At 39.7% G+C, this 25,781-nt stretch overlaps 1 protein-coding gene across 2 annotated transcripts in view; it reads right to left on the bottom strand.

Annotated features, from left to right (window-relative positions):
• Positions 1-25,109, bottom strand: part of ATAD2B (ATPase family AAA domain containing 2B) — a 149,845-nt gene extending 124,736 nt beyond the window's left edge. For both annotated transcript variants that reach the window (XM_027113730.1, XM_027113731.1), the window contains exons 1-2: positions 24,515-25,109; positions 3,167-3,318 (exon numbers count right to left, since the gene is read on the bottom strand). In XM_027113730.1, coding sequence (XP_026969531.1) covers positions 3,167-3,318; positions 24,515-24,730 — 368 coding nt within the window. In that variant the 5' untranslated portion in view covers positions 24,731-25,109. The remainder of the gene's footprint in view (positions 1-3,166; positions 3,319-24,514) is intronic.
• Positions 25,110-25,781: the final 672 nt, after the last annotated feature.

Raw genomic sequence — 25,781 nt, 5'->3', positions numbered from 1 at the left:
TGCGGGATATTTCACTATATCTCTGTATCCTAAATTTTTTAAATGGAGACAGTATCACTCTGCATTAGATAATTATTACATTAAAAGTTTCTAGGGCTTCCCTGGGGGTGCAGTGGTTGAGAGTCCGCCTGCCGATACAGGGGACACGGGTTCGTGCCCCAGTCCGGGAAGATCCCACATGCCACGGAGCAGCTAGGCCCGTGAGCCACAGCCACTAAGCCTGCGCGTCCGGAGCCTGTGCTCTGCAACGGGAGAGGCCACAACAGTAAAAGGCCCACGTACCGCAAAAAAAAAAAAAAAAAAAAAAAAAAGTTTCTACACCTTTAATTATGTGAAGCACACTGCAAATGCAATATCAGACTCAAAAATCATTACTTATTCTCCCTTTCCCACATAAACCCAAGGCATTCAATGATTTATGAGAATTTTAAACCTCAATTCAGCAAAATCAATCATTTGAAAAGACTTTAACCACTACCAGCCTTCATTCTAATGAGCCTCAGCAGTGGTGATTACATTTCTGCCTCACCTCACTACTCCCTCATCATCTGACCACAAAACAAAATTTTTGGGACTTCCCTGGCAGCACAGTGGTTAAGAATCCGCCTGCCGATGCAAGGGACACGGGATCGAGCCCTGGTCCAGGAAGAACCCACATGCCGTGAAACAACTAAGCCCGTGCACCACAACTACTGAGACCGCACTCCAGAGCCCACAAGCCACAACTACTGAGCTTGCATGCCACAACTACTGAGCCCACGCGCCTAGAGCCCATGCTCCACAACAAGAGAATCCACTACAATGAGAAGCCCACACACTGCAACGAAGAGTAGCCCCCGGTTGCCGCAACTAGACAAAGCCCACACTCAGCAACGAAGACCAAACGCAGCCAAAAATAAATAATTTTTTTAAAAAAAACATAAATAAATAAGTTATTTCACCAATCAACAGTAGTTTCTTTAAAGAATTTAGTGGTTGTTGGGCTCCCGTGGTGGTGCAGTGATTAAGAATCCAATGCAGGGGACACGGGTTTGAGGCCAGGTCCAGGAAGATCCCACATGCCACGGAGCAACTAAGCCCGTGCGCCACAACTACTGAGCCTGCACTCTAGAGTCTGCAAGCCACAACTACTTAGCCCGTGTGCCACAACTAGTGAAGCCCATGTGCCTAGAGCCTGTGCTCCACAACAAGAGAAGCCACCGCAATGAGAAGCCCGTGCACCGCAATGAAGAGTAGGCCCCGCTCGCTGCAACTAGAGAAAGCCCCGCACGCAGCAACGAAGACCCAACGTCGTAAATAAATAAATAAACTAACTAAATAAATAACTTGTTTTAAAAAAAAGAATATAGTGGTTGTTAACAAAGTTCTTTAGGATTCATTATTTTTCATAGGTAATACTAATTTTTATCTATATTCAATTTTCCTCCAATGAACTGTATTTTAACAAATTATTTTTGTGAAAGAACTTTTGTGAAAGTCATTTTACCTTAGATGCTCTTAAGACTTTAGAGTACCAAAACAAAGGAATTAGGATTCTCAGGTTCATGACATAAAAATTAATACAAGTCTTCAAACAAATCCTGATTTTTGTATTTATACTATCTCAAAATCGAAAATATCTTTAACTACAAGTTTCCCTAAAATTCAATTATGTTGAATCTGATAGGTCAAACCTATCAGATTTCTTTTCAGGTCATCTGAAACACTAAGAGTCTAATTCTAACAGTGTAGCACTTAATCACATCCCTTGATGAAAGTTTAACTCAAAAAACTTTTAAAATTGTGTGACCTGCTAAACATTATTCTCCTGCCAAAAAAAAAAAAAACCAGTAAATTTTATTAGTATTCATTATTTCTTAAGCTTTTTATTCAAAATGTACTTAGTATTTTTTAAAGGAATATCAAACTCTAAGGTACCTAAATGGAAGCAAAACTCTCTCCCCTCAAAAGAATTTTAAGCCTTTTTACATGAAAGACATGATCAAGATTAATTTACATAAAAGATTTCAGTGGATAAGATGTGGGAAATCTACGGTATCAGAGACTTACACCTGAATTAAACTGTTAAAATTATCTTACAATTAAAGGTCAAACCTTTAACACTACAAGAACACTTTTTAGAGCATTTACTAGAAAAAGAAGCTTGATTCACTCATTTAATAAATACAGGATACAGATTACAACAGATAGATCAAGTGTAGAAGTGTAATTAAAGGGCTGTACTTATTTTAAGTAACATCATTATAGTTATCTGGATCTGTTTCATCTCACAGATGAAGGAGTATGGTAAAGTTAAAAAAAAAAATCAATAGACTATGATTCACATAATCTACTTAACTCCCAGACAATGCAAAATTTAAATTTTTAAATACATATTAAAATAGGTAAAGACTCTTTAGAGACTAGTAAATGTACAATGCCTGTCAAAATCTATATAACTGCAAAGATTATTTTCATTAAAGCCTAAGAGTATCCCGAATTTACCTACACACATAAAATCAAAATATTGTCAAAAGGGAATTCCCTTTTACTTCTGGTTTGCAGTTGGCACATCATCAGCACTTCTACATCAAACACTGGAAAAAAGAGAAGCTAAAGACTCTAAGCTCAAAATTTAAATCTTTTCTGAGTGTGCATACACCTATCCTATCTACATTAAATTAGTACCACTTACTTTGGTTAAGTGAGTAAAATTGTTTTCTAATACATATCAAAACAGACACAAAGCAAATTTAAGTTGAAAACAACCAGATAGATGAAAAGATTTCTTTAAAAATTAATTTAGATTTTATTAAATTTTAGTATACCAATTCAAGTGGAATACTTAATTTTAGGAAGGGGAGATTTTATCTTATTTTCAAGTAAAAAATATAATTTTAACCATATGTTTTTACTTAAATTTTCAGGACTATAAACACGTCTGCACATTCAAGACCTATCAAAATTCTTATTGTTTTAGTAATATTAGTTTCTATTACATACTACATATATTTTTGGCATATTTAGAGAAAATAAAATTACATACAGAAATTATAAAATAAGCTTAATACAATTTATAAGTATTTCTAGCCAGGTAGCTTTACAATTTAAGAAAATTAGCAATTATCAGCCCTGAATCATGTCAAATAATTCATGAAAAAACAATGGAGGAGTTCTCCATTCTCACCTGGCCTGTCCAGTTGATATGTTCCATTCCTCTCGCTGACCAGTACTTCGTGATTTTGATTTGTCTTTGCAAACAGAATCAGGTTGTTTCAAAGTGCGTTTGGCTGGAGGAGACACATGGCTATCACTTAAACTACCATCGACTTCAGCTTTCTGAAAGACAAAGTTTAAAATGTATTTATTATCCTATTAAAATTCACAGAATTCTTAAATTCTTGGATAAAGTACAGTGCTTATTCAACCAATAAACATTTACTGAAGGAATCTCTCTACAAGTGTAGCAAAATGTAATAATCTATAAATACAGAAACAAAAAAGTTAGAAAGATAAATTTATCCTCAGAAAAGTATGTTTAGTTTGTTTTTATTTTAAAATAGTTTCAAGCCTACAGAATATGTGTAGATACAACTTTTTATGACATGATTCATCATTCCTCTCCTAAATACTCCAGTGTGTAACTCCCAAAATTAGAACACTCTGCTATATTAGCATCATTCAACCCTCCCAATTAGGAAATCATCATTGATATAACACAGAGCCAGTCCACAGACACATTCAAATTTTATCAAATGTCCCAAAAAGGTCTCTCTTTCCTTTCTGGTTCAGGATCCTAACCAGGAACATATACTGTATGTACTTATCAGATCTCCTCGGTCTCCTTCTATCTGGAACAATCCTTTAGTCTTTCCCCATTTTCATGCCCTTGACTGTAAAGAATATAAGCTTTTTATTTTCCAGGATGACTATCAGTCTGGGTCAGTCAAAGGTGGTTCCTGCTTGGCTCCTCATCCCCTTTGTGATGTGGGCATCTACCTGATGTTCCTCATAACCCAAGTCAGGCCATAACGTTCATAGAAAGAATATACAGACATGATATTATGCATACTATACCTACCCATCATTAGGTATAACCTTGATCACCTAGTCAAGTTGGTGTCTGCCAGGTTTCTCCACCGTAAAGTCACTATTTTTCCCTTTGTATTTGATTAGTTTATGTGAAATCATTCTGATAATTCACCAATATCCTGTTCCTCAACAAACCTCCACCCACTAGCCACAGCATTCATTGACTACTCTTGCCTTTATCCAATACCATCATGGTGGTAATTATCTAATCGTATCACTCCTATATGTTTTAGTTGGCATCCTACTTTAAAGAATTTTCTTGGGATTTCCCTGGTGGTCCAGTGGTTAAGAATCTGTCTTGCAATGCAGGGGACACCGGTTCAATCCCTGGTCAGGGAACTAGGATCCCACAGGCCACGGGGCAACTAAGTCCTCGCACTCTGAAGCCCACGCACCACAACTAATGAGCCCGTGTGCCACAACTAGAGAGAAGCCTGCACACCGCAACAAAAGATCCTGAGTGCCACAACTAAGACCCGACGCAACCAAAAAATAAATAAAAAGAATTTTCCCTCCCCAACCCTCCTTACTCAATTCAGTCACTCATTTATTTGTATCAGTATGGATTCATGGATTCTTACTTTATTCTGTGGGTTTTAATCCATTACTCTATTTCTTTGCTCAAATTATACAAGATTTGGCCATCAGGAGCCCTCTCAAAGTGGTTCCAATATTCTTTTGACATGTCCCCATCATTTTGAGTACTTCCTTACTTTCTGGCACAAAAGAAATCTGTAGGCTCATCTAGTACTCTCCCTTCCTGACCCTAGAAATTAAGCTCAGGTTCCTTTCAGTCAAGGATAGTATTCAGAAATCAAGATCTGGGCACTAGGTGTGCTCAATGTTACTGGAGTAGTTAATAGTTACTGCTATTGAGTCCTCTCAGCAGAGAAAGCTAGGAAATATATTAATTTATATTGATACATAGAAATATAGACATCTATACCTATTTCTTTATCTGTGCATAAATAATAATTGAAAAAATGTGTGTACAACAATGAGTTCAACTAATTCCATACCTTAAGTTTCTTTCTAGACTTGCCCTTTTTATGTTTGTTTGTAAGTCCTTTCCAATGAGAAACACGGCTTCCATTATCTTCAAATACATTTATTCATTTGCTCTTTCAATTAATTAATTTGTTTAATGTAACCAATCTCTCAACCCGAGACCTCCATCCAACACGCTTCCGCTAATCCCTCCCTAGCTTCATGTCTTCAAACTAGGGGAGTCACTGTCTCTGAGGAGAAGCTTTCCTCTTCGCCACCCAATTCCTTGGATGCTGGATAGGTGGGGAAGAGAGTGGAGGAAAGGGTTCCCTTTTCTTTAGAGAAGATTTAATTCATATGCTAATACTTTATCACTTAAGATTATCGATCAGTATTTCAAAAGCATGTATGATCATTTTCAATATACTACCATTTAAACATTTTTGAGTTATTTCCCTTTATGCTACAAATTTCTTTTAAGAAAAATATATAGGGACTTCCCTGGTGGCGCAGTGGTTAAGAATCCGCCTGCCAATGCAAGGGACACAGGTTCGAGCCCTGGTCCGGGAAGATCCCACATGCTGCGGAGCAACTAAGCCCGTATGCCACAACTACTGAGCCTGCGCTCTAGAGCCCACGAGCCACAACTGAGCCCACGTGCCTAGAGCCCGGGCTGCACAACAAGAGAAGCCATCGCAACAAGAAGCCTGCGCACCACAACAAAGAGCAGCCCCCTCGCGCCGCAACTAGAGAAAGCCCACGTGCAGCAACGAAGACCCAATGCAGCCAAAAATAAATAAATTTATTTTAAAAAAAGAAAAAATATAAAAGCTATCCATTTCATAAATGTCATTTCTGTATCATATGTTCCCAAAGCAACACAACTACATTACACAAATAGTCAAAATGTAGCCACTCGCAAACATGAGAAATACTTGCAATATACGTTTAAAGGTATCCAAGTATAACCTATAGAATTAATATCCACTTACTAAAATGTTTTTCACAGAAAGACCAATTTTTTATTTTGTGCTGTAATACAATTTACCATGAACTAGTTTTAAAGCCACAAGACCACGTTTCGTACTAAACGGCACAAAGGAAAAAACAATTAGAAATTCAAACATCAAACTGTCTATAAGTAAGGATAATAAACATGTTAGTTGTGTAACATACACCTCCACTTATTAGTTTAAGTTCCCCAGAAAAACTGGTTAGCTACTTCCAAACCATCCCACGTAGAGGTGGGAAAAACCATTTAAGATGCAATTCAATCATGTAATAGTATTTAACAGTAAACATGCTTAATGTACTTAAGAAATGGATGTTTCTTTTTTTTTTTACTTTATTTATTTATTTTTTAGCTGTGTTGGGTCTCAGTTGTGGTGCACGGGCTCTTCGTTTGAGGCATGCGGGCTTCTCTCTAGTTGTGGTGTGCGGGCTCCAGAGCACATGGGCTCGGTAGTTGCAGCACACGGGCTTAGTTGCCTCATGGCATGTGGGATCTTAGCTCCCCGACCAGGGATCGAACCTGCGTCCCCTGCATTGGAAGGCAGATTCTTAACCACTGGACCACCAGGGAGGTCACAGAAATGGGCTTTTTAAAATTGTATTATTTCACTTCCTCAGGCCCTTGCCTTCTCCAACCCCACCCTTAACAGAGTAAACAGAGAAGCTCAGACATAAGTTAACTAACTCTAGCCCAAGGTCATATAGCTAACAAATGACTGACAGAACTTGAGAAAAAAAAAAAACCCTAGAATTTAGGTCCTTCCATTCCTAATATTGTTCTCTGTCTACTACCTCAGACACTCCGCCCTAGAATATTTATAAAATACCAAGTTTAAAGTGTGCCTCAAAGGTCATCTTACTCAACTACTGATCCAAGACTTGATCAGCCTCTACATTTGTCACTTCAAATGTGCTCCACCCATGACCCATCCAATCAGAAACCATTTTTGACAAGATTCCCCAGATAATTCTTATATACGTTAGTTCGAAAAGCATTACTATATAACATATTCAACAAATAAGTCACTGAGGAAGCACTGTCATATGTTCTAAGCTAAGACATATTTGTGAATAAAGAAACTGATACCTGTAAACTACTTTACCAATTTAGATAGTCCAGGCCAGCATTACTCCTAATCAAACCTCACCACTCATCCTTCAAGACCCATCTGTTCCTCAAAATCTTACCTGAAGAATCTAACCTAAAGTGACCTTTTTCCCTCTGCTAGCTGCAACTCTACATTTTGGCACTTAATTATATTCAATTTAGCATTATATATTTACTTTTTTTTTTTTTTTTTGCGGTACGCAGGCCTCTCACTGTTGTGGCCTCTCCCGTTGTGGAGCACAGGCTCTGGACGCGCAGGCTCAGCGGCCATGGCTCACGGGCCCAGCCGCTCCGCGGCATGTGGGATCTTCCCGGACCAGGGCACGAACCCGCGTCCCCTGCATCGGCAGGCGGACTCTCAACCACTGCGCCACCAGGGAAGCTCCTTATTTACCATCTTTAAAGTGTCACATCCAAGTCTTGACATTCAAGCAAGATTTTAAGTTCTTTAATTATAAAAAATAGCAAGATTTTAAGTTCTTTAATTATAAAAAATACCCTACTTCTTTTTAATTCCACAATACCAAGAAAAAAAAAAGGCAAGACTTTCCCAAGTTTGTTCTGTAAATTAATAGAAATTATTAGGAGAAACAAAGGAAGGCTCATGGACAAATAAATTTGAGAAACAATGAGGTCCAAGGTTTTTTGCTTCAGGACTTGTAATAGTCTTTAATATGTTAATATGCAGGGATTTCCCTGGCAGTCCAGTGGTTAAGACTCCAGGCTTCCAATGCAAGGGGCTTGAGTTCAATCCCTGGTCAGGGAACTAAGACCCCACATGCCGCGAGGTGCCGCCAAAAAAAAAAAAAGTTAACATGCAGTATAGCTCTAAGTATGGAAGACAGTATATAACATTTCACAAGCTTATTTGATCAAGCTCTTTTTTCATGGAGCATCTGTAGGTACTGAAGTTTCACAAACACACTCTGAGAATAAGTACTATGTACTTATTAAATTAAAGACAAAATAGTAAAATATTTGAAGTCCAGCCATTTTTTTAAATAATGTGAGTTATTATATAACTCTTTGAACATTGATTTAAATGAGTTTGTGTTTATTTATTACTCATTCTCTCATGTTCTACTGGCTTTTTACAGTTGCATTCAGGAGTGTCTCTCAAAGTGTTGTCCACATACTACCTGAATCATAAAGCACCTGACTTCTCATTAAACAAACATAACCTGCTAAACTAGAGTTCTGGAGGTGGGATATTTTAAATGAGGGCCTCTGAATGATTCTTAGTACACGAAAGTCTGAGGACCTCTGGCATATAAAACAGTTCAAGTATAATATGACACACATCATCCTAACTGCTGCACTACACTACTGTACCACTCTTACAATGAAAGGGTTTCAGTCGTGACTTGGCTCAGTGACAGAGACCTCAGAATAAATAGCATTACAAAAGATTCCTTCCCTCCAAAGAAATACAGGGATTTAAATAAAGCAAATAACCAAAATGTAAATACTACAAAATAATTACTTCAACACCATTTAATTAACTTCAAGCTTTGGGAAAGTTTTTACCTACAAACCTGATACTAACAGTTCACCTTTAATAGGATGATCATAATGCTCAACTTTAACTTCTTCAAAGCATTTTACTAGTTAATTATAACCTAACCCTTTGAGGGAAGGCGTTGCCAGTTTCAGGACAAAAATATTTAAGAGAGATTATGCAACCTACCCAGAGTCATTTAGCAATATGTGTCAGAGTGATTACAATCCACGAGCAGGAAAGGCATCTCAAACTAAGGGAATAATTTCATTTAACAAACATTTGTTAAGGACCTACTGGGTACGTAAGACATGGGGGTTGGGGGGGAGATGGTAAAAAAAAGAGTAAAACCTACTTACAACCCAATACACAATCTGTTGAGTTCACAAACAGTCACAGTAATGATATACGGCATATTATACTAAGTACTATAATAGAAATACACAATTCTCTGAAAGCAAAAAATGATAACTGCTAACAGAGATGAAGGAAGACATCATAAATCACGTGGACTTTATTTTGTAACAGTAATGTAACACGTAGAATGGTCAGAGGAACATGATTCAAGGATGAGATAACTTCCAAGAGAAGTGTAAGAGTAACAGTGTCAAATACTACAGAAAGTAAAAGTACAATGAAAAGTTAAGTCATCCCCACCTAAGTGACTTTTTCTCTTAAACTCTAACCTTCTAAAATCAGGCAGAAAATTTTTCCAATTTACAGAAATGATTTTCTCCTTGAGTCTTCAGTTTCTTAAACCATACTCATCAGCTACCACAAATACTGAACACGATTCTACCATAAATCTTGTAAAAATAGGTAAAAGATGTTGAAAATAATAAAACAGAGAAGAATTTATGCTGCCCTGGTTTTCAGGGAAGGCTGCCTGCCCGGATCACAATTTGTCAGAAATCCAGAACCTGTACTTCAATGTAAAGACAAAAAGAATGTACCCAAGTAGAGCATTAAAAAATGAAAAATTCAAGGAAATAAGTGAATTAGCAGACCAATAGATTAATTCAAGTCTTGATGATGGCCTCATACAGAATTGTAAAAGCAGAAAATAAGAAATTGATTACATAAAGCTGAATAACTAAAATATTAGTAATACCAATATTCAAAATAAAGACTGGGCAGGTGTAAAAAGTGGATTTTGTGTTTTAGGAGCTATGGAGGAAGGTGGGGGGACGGGAGGCATATGTTGACGGGAGAAATGTAACAGTGAATTCCAATTTTGAAAATAAGGTTTAGAATTCTAGCCAGAAATCTAGGGAGATGTCTATCAGACTGTCAGAAATGCAGTTCTGAGATAGAGTGATGTGAGGACTAGAGATAGATATGAAATTGTAATAAAAGCGTCACAGGTAATAATATATAGAAAAAAAAACAAGAGGGCAAAAGTCAAAACCTTGGGCTTCCCTGGTGGCGCAGTGGTTGAGAGTCCCCCTGCCGATGCAGGGGACACGGGTTTATGCCCTGGTCTGGGAAGATCCCACATGCCGCTGAGCGGCTGGGCCCGTGAGCCATGGCCGCTGAGCCTGTGCTCCGCAACGGGAGAGGCCACAACAGTGAGAGGCCCGCGTACCGCAAAAAAAAAGACAAAAAAGTCAAAACCTTTAAAAAATGCCTACATTAAAGTCAAAACCTTTTAAAAATGCCTACATATAAACTAAAGAAAAATACAGTGTCTCACTCTAACAGGGGGAGTGGAAGTTGGTTACAAAAAGACTAAACAATGGGGCTTCCCTGGTGGTGCCGTGGTTAAGAATCCACATGCCAATGCAAGGGACAAGGGTTCAAGCCCTGGTCCGGGAAGACCCCACATTCCACGGAGCAGCTAGGCCTGTGTGCCACAACTACTGAGCCCACATGCCACAACTACTGAAGCCCATGTGCCTTAGAGCCCGTGCTCTGCAACACGGAGAAGCCACCGCAATGAGAAACCCGCACACCGCAAGAAATAGTAGACTCCCGCTCACGGCAACTACAGAAAGCCCACACCCAGCAATGAAGACCCAACACAGCAATGAAGACCCAACACAGCCAAAACACAGCCCACGTACCACACACACACCAAAAAAAGTAAATAAATTAAATAAATTAATTAAATTTAAAAAACAAAAAGACTAAACAGGATGAAAGCTGATAAACATGTGGATTGGTAATTAGGAGGTCACTGTAACTTCTGATAGGGCAATTTCTGCAAAATGCTGAGGTGGAAATCACTAAGTGAAGAACCCAGTGAGTGGTAAGAATGTAGAGCTGATAAACTACAGGGCTACTCTTATGTGTCTGAATTAAGAAGAATAAGATAATAGGCTTAAAGAGGTTACAAAGTCAAAGAAGGCAGTGAAGGATTTTCTTTTTTTAAAAGAAGACCTGGATTCTTGTAAACAGAAGAAAAGGAACCACAGAAGAGAATAAAATACAATAAAATTTTAAAGAGGGTAATTCCCTGGAGGTCCATGGGTTAGAACTTGGCGCTCTCAACGCTGGGTTCGATCCCTCGTTGGGGAACTAAGATCCTACAAGCTACACAGCAAGGCCAAAAAAAAAAAGAGCAAGATAACTGATGAGAAAAAGATCCTCAAGAGACAAGAAAAAACAGAACAGGAACTGCCAACAGGTTAGATCAGAAAGTATATGGGTGCAATCAATCTTTTCCAATTTCCTTTATAAGACAGCCTTTTTTTCTACCTTTCTTAAAAACAGGTACTCCTGTTTTCATGAGAGTTTAGAAGTTCAGTCAATTTCTTTTTCTTTCATTTGTAAAAAGAATTCACAGAGGCAGCAGTTACCATGACTTCAGGAAACAAAACTCACACTGCTGTTTATTTTCTTAGAGCCAGTACTATTCTACGAAGTCCTAAAACTTCAGGCACACAAAATGTCCTAAAATTTCCTCAAATATCCCAAGAGCAATGGCTTACTAGTTTAATATTTCTAAACAATCATCATGAAAGAATACAGAAAGGGAAAAAAATATATAGAAGTGAGCTGAGGAGTTGTAAAAAGATAAAAAATAGCCTATTATAGTTTAAACTGCATTTTTCTTCCTGGAAGATAATTCTTTTACCTGAAAATATTACATTACTTAAAATGACAAAGAGGGACTTCCACGTGGCGCAGTGGTTAAGAATCCGCCTGGCAATGCAAGGGAAATGGGTTTGAGCCCTGGTCAGGGAAGATCCCACATGCCATGGAGCAGCTAGGGCCCTGCGTCACAACTACTGAGCCCACGTGCCACAACTACTGAAGCCTGTGCACCCTAGAGCCCATGCTCTGCAACAAGAGAAGCCACCACAATGAGAAGCCTGCGCACCACAACAGAGTAGCCCCCACTCGCCACAACTAGAGAAAGCCCGCGTGCAGCAACGAAGACCCAAAGCAGCCAAAAATAAATAATAAAAAAATTTTTAATGACAAAGAGACAATAGGCATACTGAAAAATGCCACAGACTTAAAAGTTAGACAGAACCAGTCTTATATTGCAGCACTACCACTGTAATTCAAAAACTACTATTTACCTAATAAGATTGTTAGAACCAGGTGAAGAAGTATAAGTAACAAATATTACACCTGCAGCCTGACAGTGGATACAGTCTCAAGTAAGGATACTTGTTTGGCTTTGTGGTATTAACATAATTTCATAAGCTTATTAATTATCTTCAGGGATCCATTCCTTCCACAAACAAAATTTATTAACACCTGTTACTGTGTTAGATACTAAAGATACTTGATGATTAAACACTCTGCCCTTCAAAAAACTTAAATCCTAACTCCTTAAATCGGCCAGTAAAAGGTATATAAAAACTTAACAGTGCTGAGAGTACTGGGGAGAAGAGTGCATACTGATTTAGCCTATTTATAGAACAATTTGGCAAAACCTATAAAAATTTAAAGTACAGTATACCTTTGACTCAGTATTTATTTCCACTTTGCCTAAAAGAGAAAGGTCATTTTATGTGACATTATTTATAATATTAAAAACATGGAGACAACGTAACTGTGTATCAATAGGGAAAAGTTAAAGTGATGGTGTAATGATACAACAAAATGTTAAAAAGCCAGCAAGGACAGATATGAAAGAATGTACATGATACATAGTTAAGTAGAAAAATTAACTATCATAAATAGTATATAAGGTATGATTGTATTTCTGTTAAAAGTATACACATATAGGGAATTCCCTGGCAGTCCAGTGGTTAGGACTCCGTGCTTCCACTGCAGTGGCCAAGGGTTCGATCCGTGGTCGGGGAACTAAGATCCTGAAAGTTAAGTGGTGCAGTCAAAAAAAGATAATAATTATTATTCTTGTTATAAATGCATACACACACATACACATATAAATAACCCATACATACACGTGCAATGGTCTGGAAAGACGTACGCCAGCTTTAACAGTGATTATCCCTAGGAAGAACGAGCTAGAGGAATTAGGGGAGATGGGGAAGGTCCTTCCTTTTTCTGTGCACTTCCATATTATTTGAAATACTGATTTCATAATTTTTAAATAAAAATATTTTGCCAAGGAGCTGAGGTTAAGAGTCTTGTGTACTCCTTTATCTTCAGTGTCTGGGACATCGAGTCACTCAATAGATATTAAAGAATTAAAGAAAGACACTTCCATTTCCAGTTGAATTGTTGCCTTTAAAATCATATGGTCAAAAAAAAATTAAAATATCATATGGTCTTGGACAACTATCATTTCTCCTCAATTCTCCCACCTAATAAACTTGGAGACTTAAATAGAAGAGTAATAACTAAAAAATGAAAACTAAATTAAATTTTTAAATTAATTTAAAATATTTTCAAAATTTTAACATAGAAGCCACCCCGCACCAGTTTCTCTCTTGTTTGCATATCTCAAAGAAGTTTCTCCTACTGTCTCTATATACACATTTTAAATTATTATAATGTGTCACTGATTAAGGAGGTATAGGTCTGCACCAGGGCTTAGTTTTGTGTTTTTGTTTTTTGTTTTTTGCGGTACGCGGGCCTCTCACTGTTGTGGCCTCTCCCGTTGCGGAGCACAGGCTCCGGACGCGGAGGCTCAGCGGCCATGGCTCACGGGCCCAGCCGCTCCGCGGCATGTGGGATCTTCCTGGTCCGGGGTACGAACCCGTGTCCCCTGCATCGGCAGGGGGATTCTCAACCACTGCGCCACCAGGGAAGCCCAGTTTTGTTTTTTAAAAGTAGATTCCCTTAACTTGCACAATCAAGTACACAACTGCAACACTCACCCTAAGTGTGAGCACTGAAGTATGCGTTAGATAAAGGATGTTACTAAGTCGTAAAGGAAATGAACTTTCATCAAGCAACTTCAAGGCTTTATCCCCTGACAAGTGGGCCACTTGACACACAGGTACCAAATGGTCAACAGAGGTCTGCAACAAGAAGCACCAAGTCTTGTTTACTCAAATAACTGTCAGTAAAGTTCTCCAGCATGCCATCAAAAGTGCTTTAAAAAGTTTGCTTTATTATCAGTTTAGAGACAAAATGTTTCTAGGTGCCAACATCTGAATGAAATGAGTTCCAGAAGGAATGAAAAAGAGAAAGAATAGTTGAAGAAATAATAATAATTTTAGATTACCATTAAGAAATAAATTTACCACAATCAAATAGATGAAAAACCGCAGACTAAAAGATCTAAGATTGCCAAACAAGAGAGTGATGGAAAAACCCACGCCTAAAATACAGTAAAATTTATGAAACATAAGACCAAAAAATTCTACAAAGTTTCAAAAGAAAAAGAACACCTACAAAAGAATCAGACAAACATCAAACTTCAAGAGTAACACTGAATACAAGATGACAATAAAGTAACATTCTTAAAGTACTGGACCTAGAATTTTGTATCAAGCCAAGTTTTCATTTAAATTAAATGAATTAAATTAAATTCATTTAAATTAAATCAAAGAGCATAATGAAAATATTCTCAGGCATGTAATGCCTCAGAAAGTTTGTCACAAAAAGTCCCAGACTGAAAATATTCTTGGAGGAAGCATTCACAAAGAAGAGAAATAAATACAGAATAATAATGCAAAGACATAAAAAGTAAGATAAACTGGTATCTTAGTGAAATTTATTGTTATTGGAAAAAAAACTCCAACAAAAAGAAAAAGTACTTATACCCATAAAAAAGTCAGAACAAAAATTCTAGACAATATAGGGCAAGAAGGGAGGTAGAACATTACAAGAGTATGTTAAAGAGTATGTGGTTAGAGGAAATATAATTTTTTTAAGAAAAGAGTTAATCAACAGACATTTAGGTCTTAAGAGCAATCACACACACACACAAAAAGGAAAAACCTTTAAAACCAGAAGACGCACAAACATGGTCTAGTGGACACATCTATAACATTGGACCGCCGATGGCAGAATTCACATTCTTTTCAAGTGTACGTGGAACAATTACCAAAACTAACCATAAACAGGGTGACAAAAATAAGTCAAAACAAATTTCAAAAGATCAAAATCATATGGAAAACACAATACTGTAAATCAACTATACTCCAATACATTTTTTTTTTTTTTTTTTTTTTTTTTTGCGATCGCGGGCCTCTCACTGTTGTGGAGCACAGGCTCCGGATGCGCAGGCTCAGCGGCCATGGCTCACGGGCCCAGCCACTCCGCGACATGTGGGATCTTCCCGGACCGGGGCACGAACCCGCGTCCCCTGCATCGGCAGGGGAACTCTCAACCACTGCGCCACCAGGGAGCCCATAAAATTTTAAAAAATAAAATAAAATAAATCATATGGAATATGTTCTCTGAGTACAGGAGTATTAAACTGGAAGTAAATACCAAAAAGGTAATTAGAAAATAAACGCTCAACAATTTGGAAAAGTAAACAATATATTTTTAGATAACTAATAGATCAAAGAATAAAGCAAGAAGAAAATTAGAGGGACTTCCCTGGTGGTCCAGTGGTAGAGAATCCGCCTTGCAATGCAGAGGACATGGGTTCAATCCTTGGTCAGGGAACTAAGATCCCACATGCCATGGGGCAACTAAACCCGCGCACCACAACCACTGGGCTCACGCGCCTCAACTAAAGAGCCTGCTTGCTGCAAACTACAGAGCCCACCCGCCCAGTCTGCACGCCACGACTAGAGAAGAGAAAACCCACAAGCCACAACTTGAGAGAAGCCTGCGAGCCAAAACAAGAGATCCTGCATGCCTCAACGAAGATCCCACGTGCCACAACTAAGACCTGACGCAGCCAAAAATAAATAAATAAATAAATAAATCTTTTTTAAAAAGGAAGAAAATTACAAACTATTCTAAAATTAAAAGTTTATGTAATATATATATATGTATATGTATACCAGAAGAATCCGAACAATAAAAAAATTAGGTAGAGGGCTTCCCTGGTGGCGCGGTGGTTGAGAGTCCGCCTGCCGATGCGGGGGACGCGGGTTCGTGCCCCGGTCCGGGAGGATCCCACATGCCGCGGAGCGGCTGCGCCTGTGGGCCATGGCCGCTGAGCCTGCGCGTCCGGAGCCTGTGCTCCGCGACGGGAGAGGCCGCAGCGGTGAGAGGCCCGCGTACCGCAAAAAAAAAAAAAAAAATTAGGTAGAATCTTTTTTTTTTTCCAGCCACACCCCGCGGCTTGCAGGATCTAAGTTCCCCGACTAGGGACTGAACCCAGGCCATGGCAGTGAAAGCCCAGAGTCCTAACCACTAGGACACCAGGGAACTCCCTAGGTAGAATCTTAATAAGGGACAAAATTGGATATTTGAGTATCAACAATCAATAAATTCACACTGTAATATTTTTCCATCTCAATGTTTTCCATCATATATATATACTTATATATATATTTACATTTTTCTACATCTAATAGAATATATACATTTTTCCCAAGCACACAAAGAATGTTTACCAAAACTGACACTATATTAGGTCACCAAAAAAAGCATCAAATTCCACAAGAAAAATATGCAAACTATGCTATGTGAGAGCTGTTCCTTGCTCATGGACAACTTAATATGAAAGTGTCGATTCTCTGTAAATTAATCTAGGAATTCAAAAACATTCCCAATCAAAATTCTAGTTGGGGGAATTCCCTGGTGCTTCAGTGGTTAGGACTCCATGTTTTCACTGTCAAGGGCCCGGGTTCAATCCCTGGTGGAAGAACAAAAATCCCACAAGCCACACAGAGCGGCCAAAATAAATAAACAAAATAAAAAAATAAAAATTTTAAATTTCTAAATCAAAATTCTATGGGACTTCCCCGATGGTCCAGCGGTAAAGAATGCGCCTTCCAATGCAGGGGACGCAGGTTCGATCCCTGGTCAGGGAACTAAGATCCCACATGTCGCGGGGCAACTAAGCCCACGCACCACAACTACTGAGCTCACGCACCTCAAGGAGAGAGCCTGCGTGCCGCAAACTACAGAGCCCATGCACCCTGGAGCCCACGCACCACAACTAGCGGGAAGCTCACACACAACAACTAGGGAGAAGCCCGCACGCTATAACAAAGAGCCCGCGTGCCGCAACTAAGACCCGATGTAACAAGAAAGGAAGGAAGGAAGGAAGGAAGGAAGAAAGAAGGGAGGGAGGGAGGGAGAGAAGAAAGAAAGAAAGGAAGGACGAAGGAAGGAAGGAAGGAAGGGCAGGAGGAAGGGAGGGAGGGAGGGAGGGAGGGAGGAAGGAAGGAAGGAAGGAAGAAAGGAAAATAAAATAAGTAAATATTTTTTTAAAAAAGTCAAAATTCTAGTTGGATCTTTAAAGGAAGTCCATAATCTTAACTGGAAATATATACCAAAATCTTTGACTACGTAAGTCAACTTTGAAAATAACGAAGAGGAAGAACTTGCCTTTTAGGATATTAAGACATACCTCAAAACCACAGTCACAGAAACAGTATGATACTGCCGTAAGAATAAATAAACCAACAAAAAAGAATATAGAGATCAAAGCAGAATATATATGGGAACATGGTATATTATAAAGTGGCACTACAAAGTATAGGTTGTCTAGTAGAATGAATAAAATAAATCAAAGACCTAAACAGGAAAAGTAAAACTGTATGTGTGTACAGCATCACAACATAAAAAGTATCCCTTACTATGGCACAAAAAAGGTTAAAAGCCACTGATCTATAATACTCTTGGAAAACACAACAAAAATAGCAACTCCAGTAGAAAACAAAAATATTAACCAGCATTTTAAAGATGAAGAAATTTTTTAAAGAATTACTATAGACAGGGACTTTCCCAGTGGCGCAGTGGTTAAGAATCCGCCTTCCAATGCAGGGGACTCGGGTTCGATCCCTGGTCAGGGAACTAGATCCCACATGCGTGCCACAACTAAGAGTTCGCATGCCACAACTAAGGAGCCCGCCGGCCGTAACTAAGGAGCACACATGCCGCAACTAAGGAGGCTGCCGGCCCCAACTAAGACCCAACACAACCAAAATAAAATTTTTAAAAAAAATTACTAGGACATAAAGAGTTGCCCATTCTCATTGATAATCAAAGAAAAGCAATTGAAAAGCTAGATATTGACAAATACTGGCAGGGGTGTAGGGATATAGGAACTCCTATACACTACTCCAGAAATGGAGACCAGAACAACAAATCTAGAGATAATATTTAAGTACACATATACTCTATTCCACTTCTGGGTATTGAATTGCAGTATGTAACATACAAGGAGTACACTGCACAATTCCAGGGGGAGCCAGTAACACAGACTATAGTGTGAATGGTGCCTCCTTGACTTTTGCAACATGGCAGCCCTATAACAATGAATCAAAGAGACAAAATGTTTGTCTACATGGCACTTAACACTTTAACGTAGTAGCTGGTTGATAAATATTTGTTGATTGAATGAAAGAACAAAGGAATAAGGAAGTCTCACTACCAAAAGTTAAACTCAATGACTTCCAAGTTCCTATCTGGCAAGATCAGAGAACATTTCATTCTAAGGGTATCTGAAGCACCACTGTTCCAGAGATCCCAATTCGGGTCCTAGAATACAGGTGGAAACTAATAACGCTAAACATATTTAACCAATAGTATGTATCATCATATATAAATATACCATATAATGTCTTTTCAACAGGTTTAAAGTATGAAACATTTTTTACAAATGGAAAACACTTATCTACCCCAGAGATAAATAGATTCCTAGAGCATAAAATAAATGTACACACTGATAAATCAGTATCACCAAGTAGAGGGAAAGATGGCAGCACAAGTACACTGGAGACCACAAGGCCTCAGGCTTAGTCTTTTTATAGGAGTTTTTTACCCAAGCCATCTTTAAAATACTGGGAAGCAAAAATATTGCCAAAGAGTGGTCTCTACGTGATATGCCTGCTCCTCTCCCTACACGCACCCCGTGAAATCAGGCAGCAAAGCAATTACTGAAAAATCACTGTCCTATATTTCATATCCCTATAGGCTACTGTTCATACTTCCAGTCTCAATACTAGACACCACAACTCCAGATATTCTAGTAAAAATCTGTCTATACACAGTGCGTACAGTATTTTCTGACTGTACAATGGCATCCTTCTTCACTTTTTCAGATTTTTTTTTTTTTTTTTTTTGCGGTACGCGGGCCTCTCACTATTGTGGCCTCTCCCATTGCGGAGCACAGGCTCCGGACGCGCAGGCTCAGCGGCCATGGCTCACAGGCCTAGCCGCTCCGCGGCATGTGGGATCTTCCCAGACCGGGGCACGAACCCGTGTCCCCTGCATCAGCAGGCGGACTCTCAACCACTGCGCCACCAGAGAAGCCCTGGCCCCTATCTTGAACTGATTTATCCTGTTAATTTCTCATGTGTATACCGTGTGCATACTTAGAGCTCTGAAGGTAGGGGCTATGGTTTATTTACCCTCTATTCTCAGAGTCCAATCAACACAATTTTCACATACTAGATCGGCTCCTTAATATGCTATTCATTCATTCATTTAACAAGTATCAATATTTATTAAGCATCTTCTATATGCCAGATGATGCACTAGGCCCTGGGAATGCAGCAGTCGGGAAGAAAGTAAGATATAGTGGCTGGTCCCAGGGAGCTTACAGCCTACTCTAATAGAAGAGTCTAGGAGAGAAAGACTTTAACCAAAGGCGTATATTCAACCTCCACATAAAACTACAATAACAATCTAAAAATGAAAAAAAAAAAAATCTTATACCAAAATACTCACAGTTCAAAAGCATCTGAAGTTCAGAATCTTACAGCATATACTCAAAGTATCTAAAAGCTAATACAAATCACAGTCTATTAATTTTAACAGATAACTTTTCTATTGTTTGATATAAGCCACACACAATAGTTACCTCTCTAAAAACCGTCTAGCTCATATTTAAATAAAGATAGCACATTTTACATGTTTTTTCCCCCTAACTCTGTACTTCCATAGAACTTTTTATCCAAAATTCCATATGCTTTTTACTCAACTCATTTTTCACAAAATCCTCCCCCAGCACAGAGACATAACAGAAATATAAAATATGCCTAGTACAAGATCAAAAACCCAAATATCAAGAAATCAAACTTCATTATGTATGTCCAAAAAAAATACCAAATACATAATTCAAAGTAATGCGGCACTTTTCTGAAGTGGAACCTTAAAGAGACAGGATCACACCCCATTCAGGTGCAGACACTGGTTGGGCTCCTTAGTTCTCATAACAAGTATTAATCCTACCACCTGTCCACCTAGCTTTCAGAGGTTACAGGTTTATCTATAATTAGGTATTTAGAAGACATGCAATCAAGGATGTATCCAAGGATGGTTAAAAAGATTATCTGCCAGGGAAAATGATTTAAGGAATTAATATGCATTCACTTCTACAAGTGTAAATTTCATCCTTGACCTAAAAAACTGCAAGTTTGTATATTTGAACTACAGAAATGGCCAAAAACTGAATTTTTTTTCACATTTCCCTCTCTATTTTTTGACATTTTAATTTTTTTATTTTATCTTTTTTTTTAACATATTTATTGGAGTATAACTGCTTTACAACGTTGTGTTAGTTTCTGGGGTATAACAAAGTGAATCAGCTATGAATTTTTTAAAGTTGCATTTTCAGTTGGATACCGGAGATAATCCTATGAACTCTATAGCTGCTTTGCTTCAAAACTGTGACGGGGAAATTGTTTTACAACATTACTCAATATCACCCATATGCTGCTCTATATGAATTTTTTTAAGGTAAGATTATTTTCTTTTTTTTATAAATTTATTTATTTTATTTTTGGTTGCATTGGGTCTTCATTGCTGCAGGCAGGCTTTCTCTAGTGGGGCGAGTGGAGGCTACTCTTCGTTGCGGTGCGCGGGCTGCTCACTGCGCGCGGGCTTCTCACCGCAGTGGCTTCTCTTGTGGCGCACGGACTCTAGGCGCACGGGCTTCAGTAGTTGTGGCTCATGGGCTTAGATGCTCCACGGCATGTGGGATCTTCCTGGACCAGGGCTCGAACCCATGTCCCCTGCATTGGCAGGCAGATTCTTAACCACTGTGCCACCAGGGAAGCCCCATATATGAATCTGATATAAGGAAAAACTTGCTCTACTCTGAGGAACTTGTATTTTTCCCTACTCATCTGAGAGTTATATACATGGTTACATTTCCCTCTCAGACTTCTTTTCCATGTTTAACCCTCAATTTCCACCACTCTGCTTCTGTTACATTGGCAAACGAATGAATGTTGGAAAACAATAAGTATAGAATGATAAAAGAGCATATTAAAGAAGGATTGAGAGGTTATTTTCTAAAAATAAAATCAAAAATCAAACAAATTTACCTATAAAGTTACTTAAAATATGTATTTTGATTCTCTCAACTAAGATGTGGATTCAAAAAAGCTCAAAAAATACAAAAAGCTAATGACAAGCCAAAAGTACCAACAAACAGGCCTAAAAGAGGTAGAAAAAGAGTTGAAATATTTTCAAAGACTGCTTTCCAGTTCTGTGACTACAGTATTAGTTTGCCGAGAGTGACTCTTAGGTGAAGCAAATAAATGCTAATTACTGACATTTAGGTTAACCTAAAAGAGGTGAAGTTTTATACATGTTAAACAAACAAAAAAGCCAAGTATCAATATATAGCAGTAATTATTATACAACTAACTGCAGAGCACAAGTCAACTTGACATTAAAGTACAGGCACAAAAAAATCATTCCAATAACCTACAGAATGTGTCATGTGTGTATTTCCCCACCCTACACACACTTGGGGGGAAAGCAAAGCTATGACAGATCGTGGTCCTAAGGCTTTTTAGAGCAAATAAAATGTCTCTAGACACAGTGGATGAAATAGTCTAAAAAGAGTCAGGGCCAGGGGGTGGGTGGAAATCAGCATCAACTGTAAAGTGAAGAATATCACACAAAAACAGAAAAAAGGGAACCTCTTCAATTTATATCGTATCAAGAGGAATACATTTCTTCCTACAAAAATAAAGCAACGTCCTAAAGCAACGACATGAGCAACCCATTTTCCACCAAATAAGTCTTTACAGATGACAGCAAATGTCTAAGACACCACAGACACAGAGGGTGCCTTTAGGTACACCAGAAAGGGTGAATCAGGAGTGCTAAATTCTTGTAACATAAAACAAACTTGAAAGCAAGAGCTTACCAAACTCAAATCAACCCATTTCAGAAATATACAACAAGGAAATATACAACCGGCTTCAAAAATATACATAAACTTAAATTCAGAATTATAACTTATGTTCTTCTAAAGGACCAATCACAACATAGGATTAGTAAATCTCTTAAATTTCTGGGAGAAAGCAATTAGATCATTCCATCATCTACTAGGGTCAAAATATCAACCTTCTTAAAACTGAAAAACAAATGTTTCAAAGTAACTCTCCACTGGCCTGTTGTTCATGGTCTTTTAATACATTTTAAAAAGACCTTTGAAACAAAGTTTCATTAGTATCCTTCTAGAAAGAGCTCTAATATCTTTCATTCTTCTAGCAATTGAAAAGCTACCCCATGTTCATTTCTACATTAGATTATTGATTCCTTGCCTTTTAACATCTCCATAACAGCTGCTTGACAAATTACCTCACCTTATTCCTCAGGGGGTAAGGACAGCATAATATCCATGAATTCAAAAACGGGACCACAAAATGATCAGTGACAGATGAGCTAATTGATTCACATAAACGAGACACTGCTCTAATAGGCTAGGCATTCATAGCATTATACAATTAAATGCTTACACTCTAAATATTTTACTTGTCCTTAAGGATACAGGACAAACCCTTCTTAAATTACTTTTATTTTAAAATATATGTTAGCTTCATAAAGTCAGTAAGCTTGTACATGTTTGCAATAATTTCTACAGAAAGTCTGTACATGTTTGCAATAATTTCTACAGAAAGTCTGTAATTATTCTGAATAGTTTGCACAACTTTCAGATTTAGCTTTCTTATTTCAACCTAAGAGAGCTAGCTATAAGCTCCAAAATAAGTCTACTCATAAAGCAATTTTTAAAATATGTTCCACATTTTTTAGCAAAATAAAGGCCAATTATACTTTCAAAGATACAACATATTTCAGATAAGTACAGTAAAATATGTCTATTGTATTTGCCTTGGTTCATTCTGATTAGTGTCAGAACAGTATAAGATACAGAGAAAAAAATACATAATTTGTATTTATAATTTGTATTTAATATAATTTGTACATAATTTGTATTTGTATGCCAACATAATCTTGTAGACCCCTACAGAAAATGAAATATTGCTTTCCTCCCCTAAGAATAATAAAATGATGTGGATTTAAAGGACTATGTTAAATGAACAAGTTCCAGTCAAATTACTCTTAGAAAATTAGCCTCTCTCTAGACAGATGCAACACTCTTTTCTGAATTCATAACCAATCTCATAACACAACCTTATCAATTCCTTTAAAGTGATAAAACATACGTGCTAGCTTAGAGCCTTACCCTGTAATAAATTTCAAGATCTACCACTTTAAAAAAAAAATACTAAATCATCACCGGTCTTCTTCAAATGTCACTTTCGCAGTAGTAGGACGATGGTGTTAATTCACCTTTTATAAACTATTCCCAAAGCAAAAATGGAGACATCCAAGACACCAAACAATTTGGAGATGATAGTGCCTACTATCAATAATATTCGACACGTTTCTTTCGACATGCCGCTTTTGTGATCTGAAGGCTCTACTAGAAAGCTCTACCGAGTCCCTACTAGAACCCTGGTTCGCTGGCTGGCTGATTCTCCAGCTAAACATCACGTTTGATCGCTCCTGCCTGGAGAGGCAATAGTGTTGATTTTGTTTTTAAAGTTGGTGTCAGAGCAGCTCCAAACTTTTTTCACCATCCCTGCCTGGCTGCCAACCGGAGCTCTCCGTTCACTTCCTCACAAACTTGAACCACCCCCAAACAGTTTGAGAGTAAGCTGGAGTTAGACACCGGCAGGAGCTCTCACACTTACAGGAAGGGTTTGACACCGCATAAAACTTTCACTTCTCCTCTTCAACCCTTCCACCCGGGAACTCTAGCCCTTCGCTCTTGCTCCCCTAGAATTCCCCTCTCAGGCAGGACAAGGACACGGAAAGCAGGCTGTTCTAATGTTCCCCGAAAAGACACCCCCCCCCCTCCATAGCCCTCTCCCCTGGACTCAAGTCCTGTTCTTTACACAAAAGAGCGGGGCCAGCAAAGCTGTCGTGGCCCTACCTAGCCGGCTGCCATCCTCCAACGCACCCCCAGACCCGGTCTCCGGCCGCCCAAGCGGTCTCCACTGGAGGCTTGTTGCCCCAACCCGGCCAGACAAAGCCCCGGCGGCCGGGCCGACTCGCAAGCCTCCGGACTCGGGCTGCCGCGCTCTTACCCGGGCCTCATCCAGAGCGACGCCAGCGCCGCCGCTTCCCCCGGCCTTGGCGGCGGGGCAGCTGGCAGCGCGGGTCTTGGAGGAGCGGGTCCGAGAGGAGATGAAATGGCTGCTGCCTCCGGTCGCCCCAGGCTCTACTCCGGCCCCAGGCCCAGGCCCGGGCCCAGGCGACTTAGATCCGAGAAGCCGCAGAGAGCTCTTCCGGGTGTTCACCATGGTCCAGCCAGGAGGACGGGGTCCACGCCGCGCCCGCGGCGCCCGCCGCGCCGGGGAGAGCCGAGGAAGGCCGGCCCGCCTGCCGGGCAGTCAGGGCTAGTGGAGCCGGGCCGGGAAAGACAAGACGACCCGGACTCTGCGCAGCGCAGACGAGGACAGGCGAGGGTAGGGCAGAGGAAGGGAAGTCGGCGTGCGAAGGCAGGTAGCGGGAGGCGGGAGCGATGTTCCAGGCCAAGAGCTCAGACCCTCCGCCGGCTTCAACCTACTCAGCGGGAGCCAAGCGGAGCCGCCATTTCTACCCCTTTCTCTCCCGTTCTCGCTCTCGAGCTCCGTGCGTCAGGGCTCCAGCGCCGCAGGGCCGACAAGACCTCTTCCCACTTGGCCGCTGCGGGGCGCTGCAAGGCCGGCCAGCCCTTCCCTTGCCGGCTCTCCCTCCTCTTCCCCCGCCCCGCCAGTAGGCCCCGCCCAACGGCGCGCCGTCAGCGCTCGGCGGCCACGGAAGGGACGCTCTGGGCTGTTTCAGCTCTATGGTTTCCAGGTCTGGAGGCCGCCTAGGAAGTGGGGGGATGGGAAAAACCAGAATGCGCGCGGGACTAGCTAGCGCCGTGTAGTCGGTCGTGGAGTCTTCGTAGCCGGCCAGGACCGACTACCCCCGCACCCCCAGCGTCATCCCAGGTGGCCTCGATGGAGCGAGGAACTACCCGAAAAGGTGGGGGATGGAGGGGGACCGGTGAAGACGAGGGCGCTGTGACCTGAGTTGGAATCCCAGGGATACCCAAGGCAAGACACTGAACTTGAGTTGTACTTTTCACGGCTGTAAAAATGTGAATGATAACTGAGATAAAATATATCTGTGCCGTATCTGGCACACGATAAGCTTAAGAAAGAGCAAACGCTAGAACCCTGCCTCTTTAAACAAAGCAAGGCACTGACGATTTCTATAACCTTAGCCAGACCTAAGGCGTAGTCACGAAGAGTGAATTCTTCGTACTAAAAACCTCCTTTTAGCACTGCTGCCCCGCCCGCGCAAGAATTAAGAATACAAAAAGCT

Source organism: Aethalodelphis obliquidens, unplaced genomic scaffold (assembly GCF_003676395.1).
Source record: "Aethalodelphis obliquidens isolate GAN/ISIS:26980383/991018 unplaced genomic scaffold, ASM367639v1 scaffold12, whole genome shotgun sequence".
In the NCBI taxonomy this organism is placed as follows: domain Eukaryota; kingdom Metazoa; phylum Chordata; class Mammalia; order Artiodactyla; family Delphinidae; genus Aethalodelphis; species Aethalodelphis obliquidens.
This window is presented reverse-complemented; position numbering and strand designations above follow the sequence as displayed.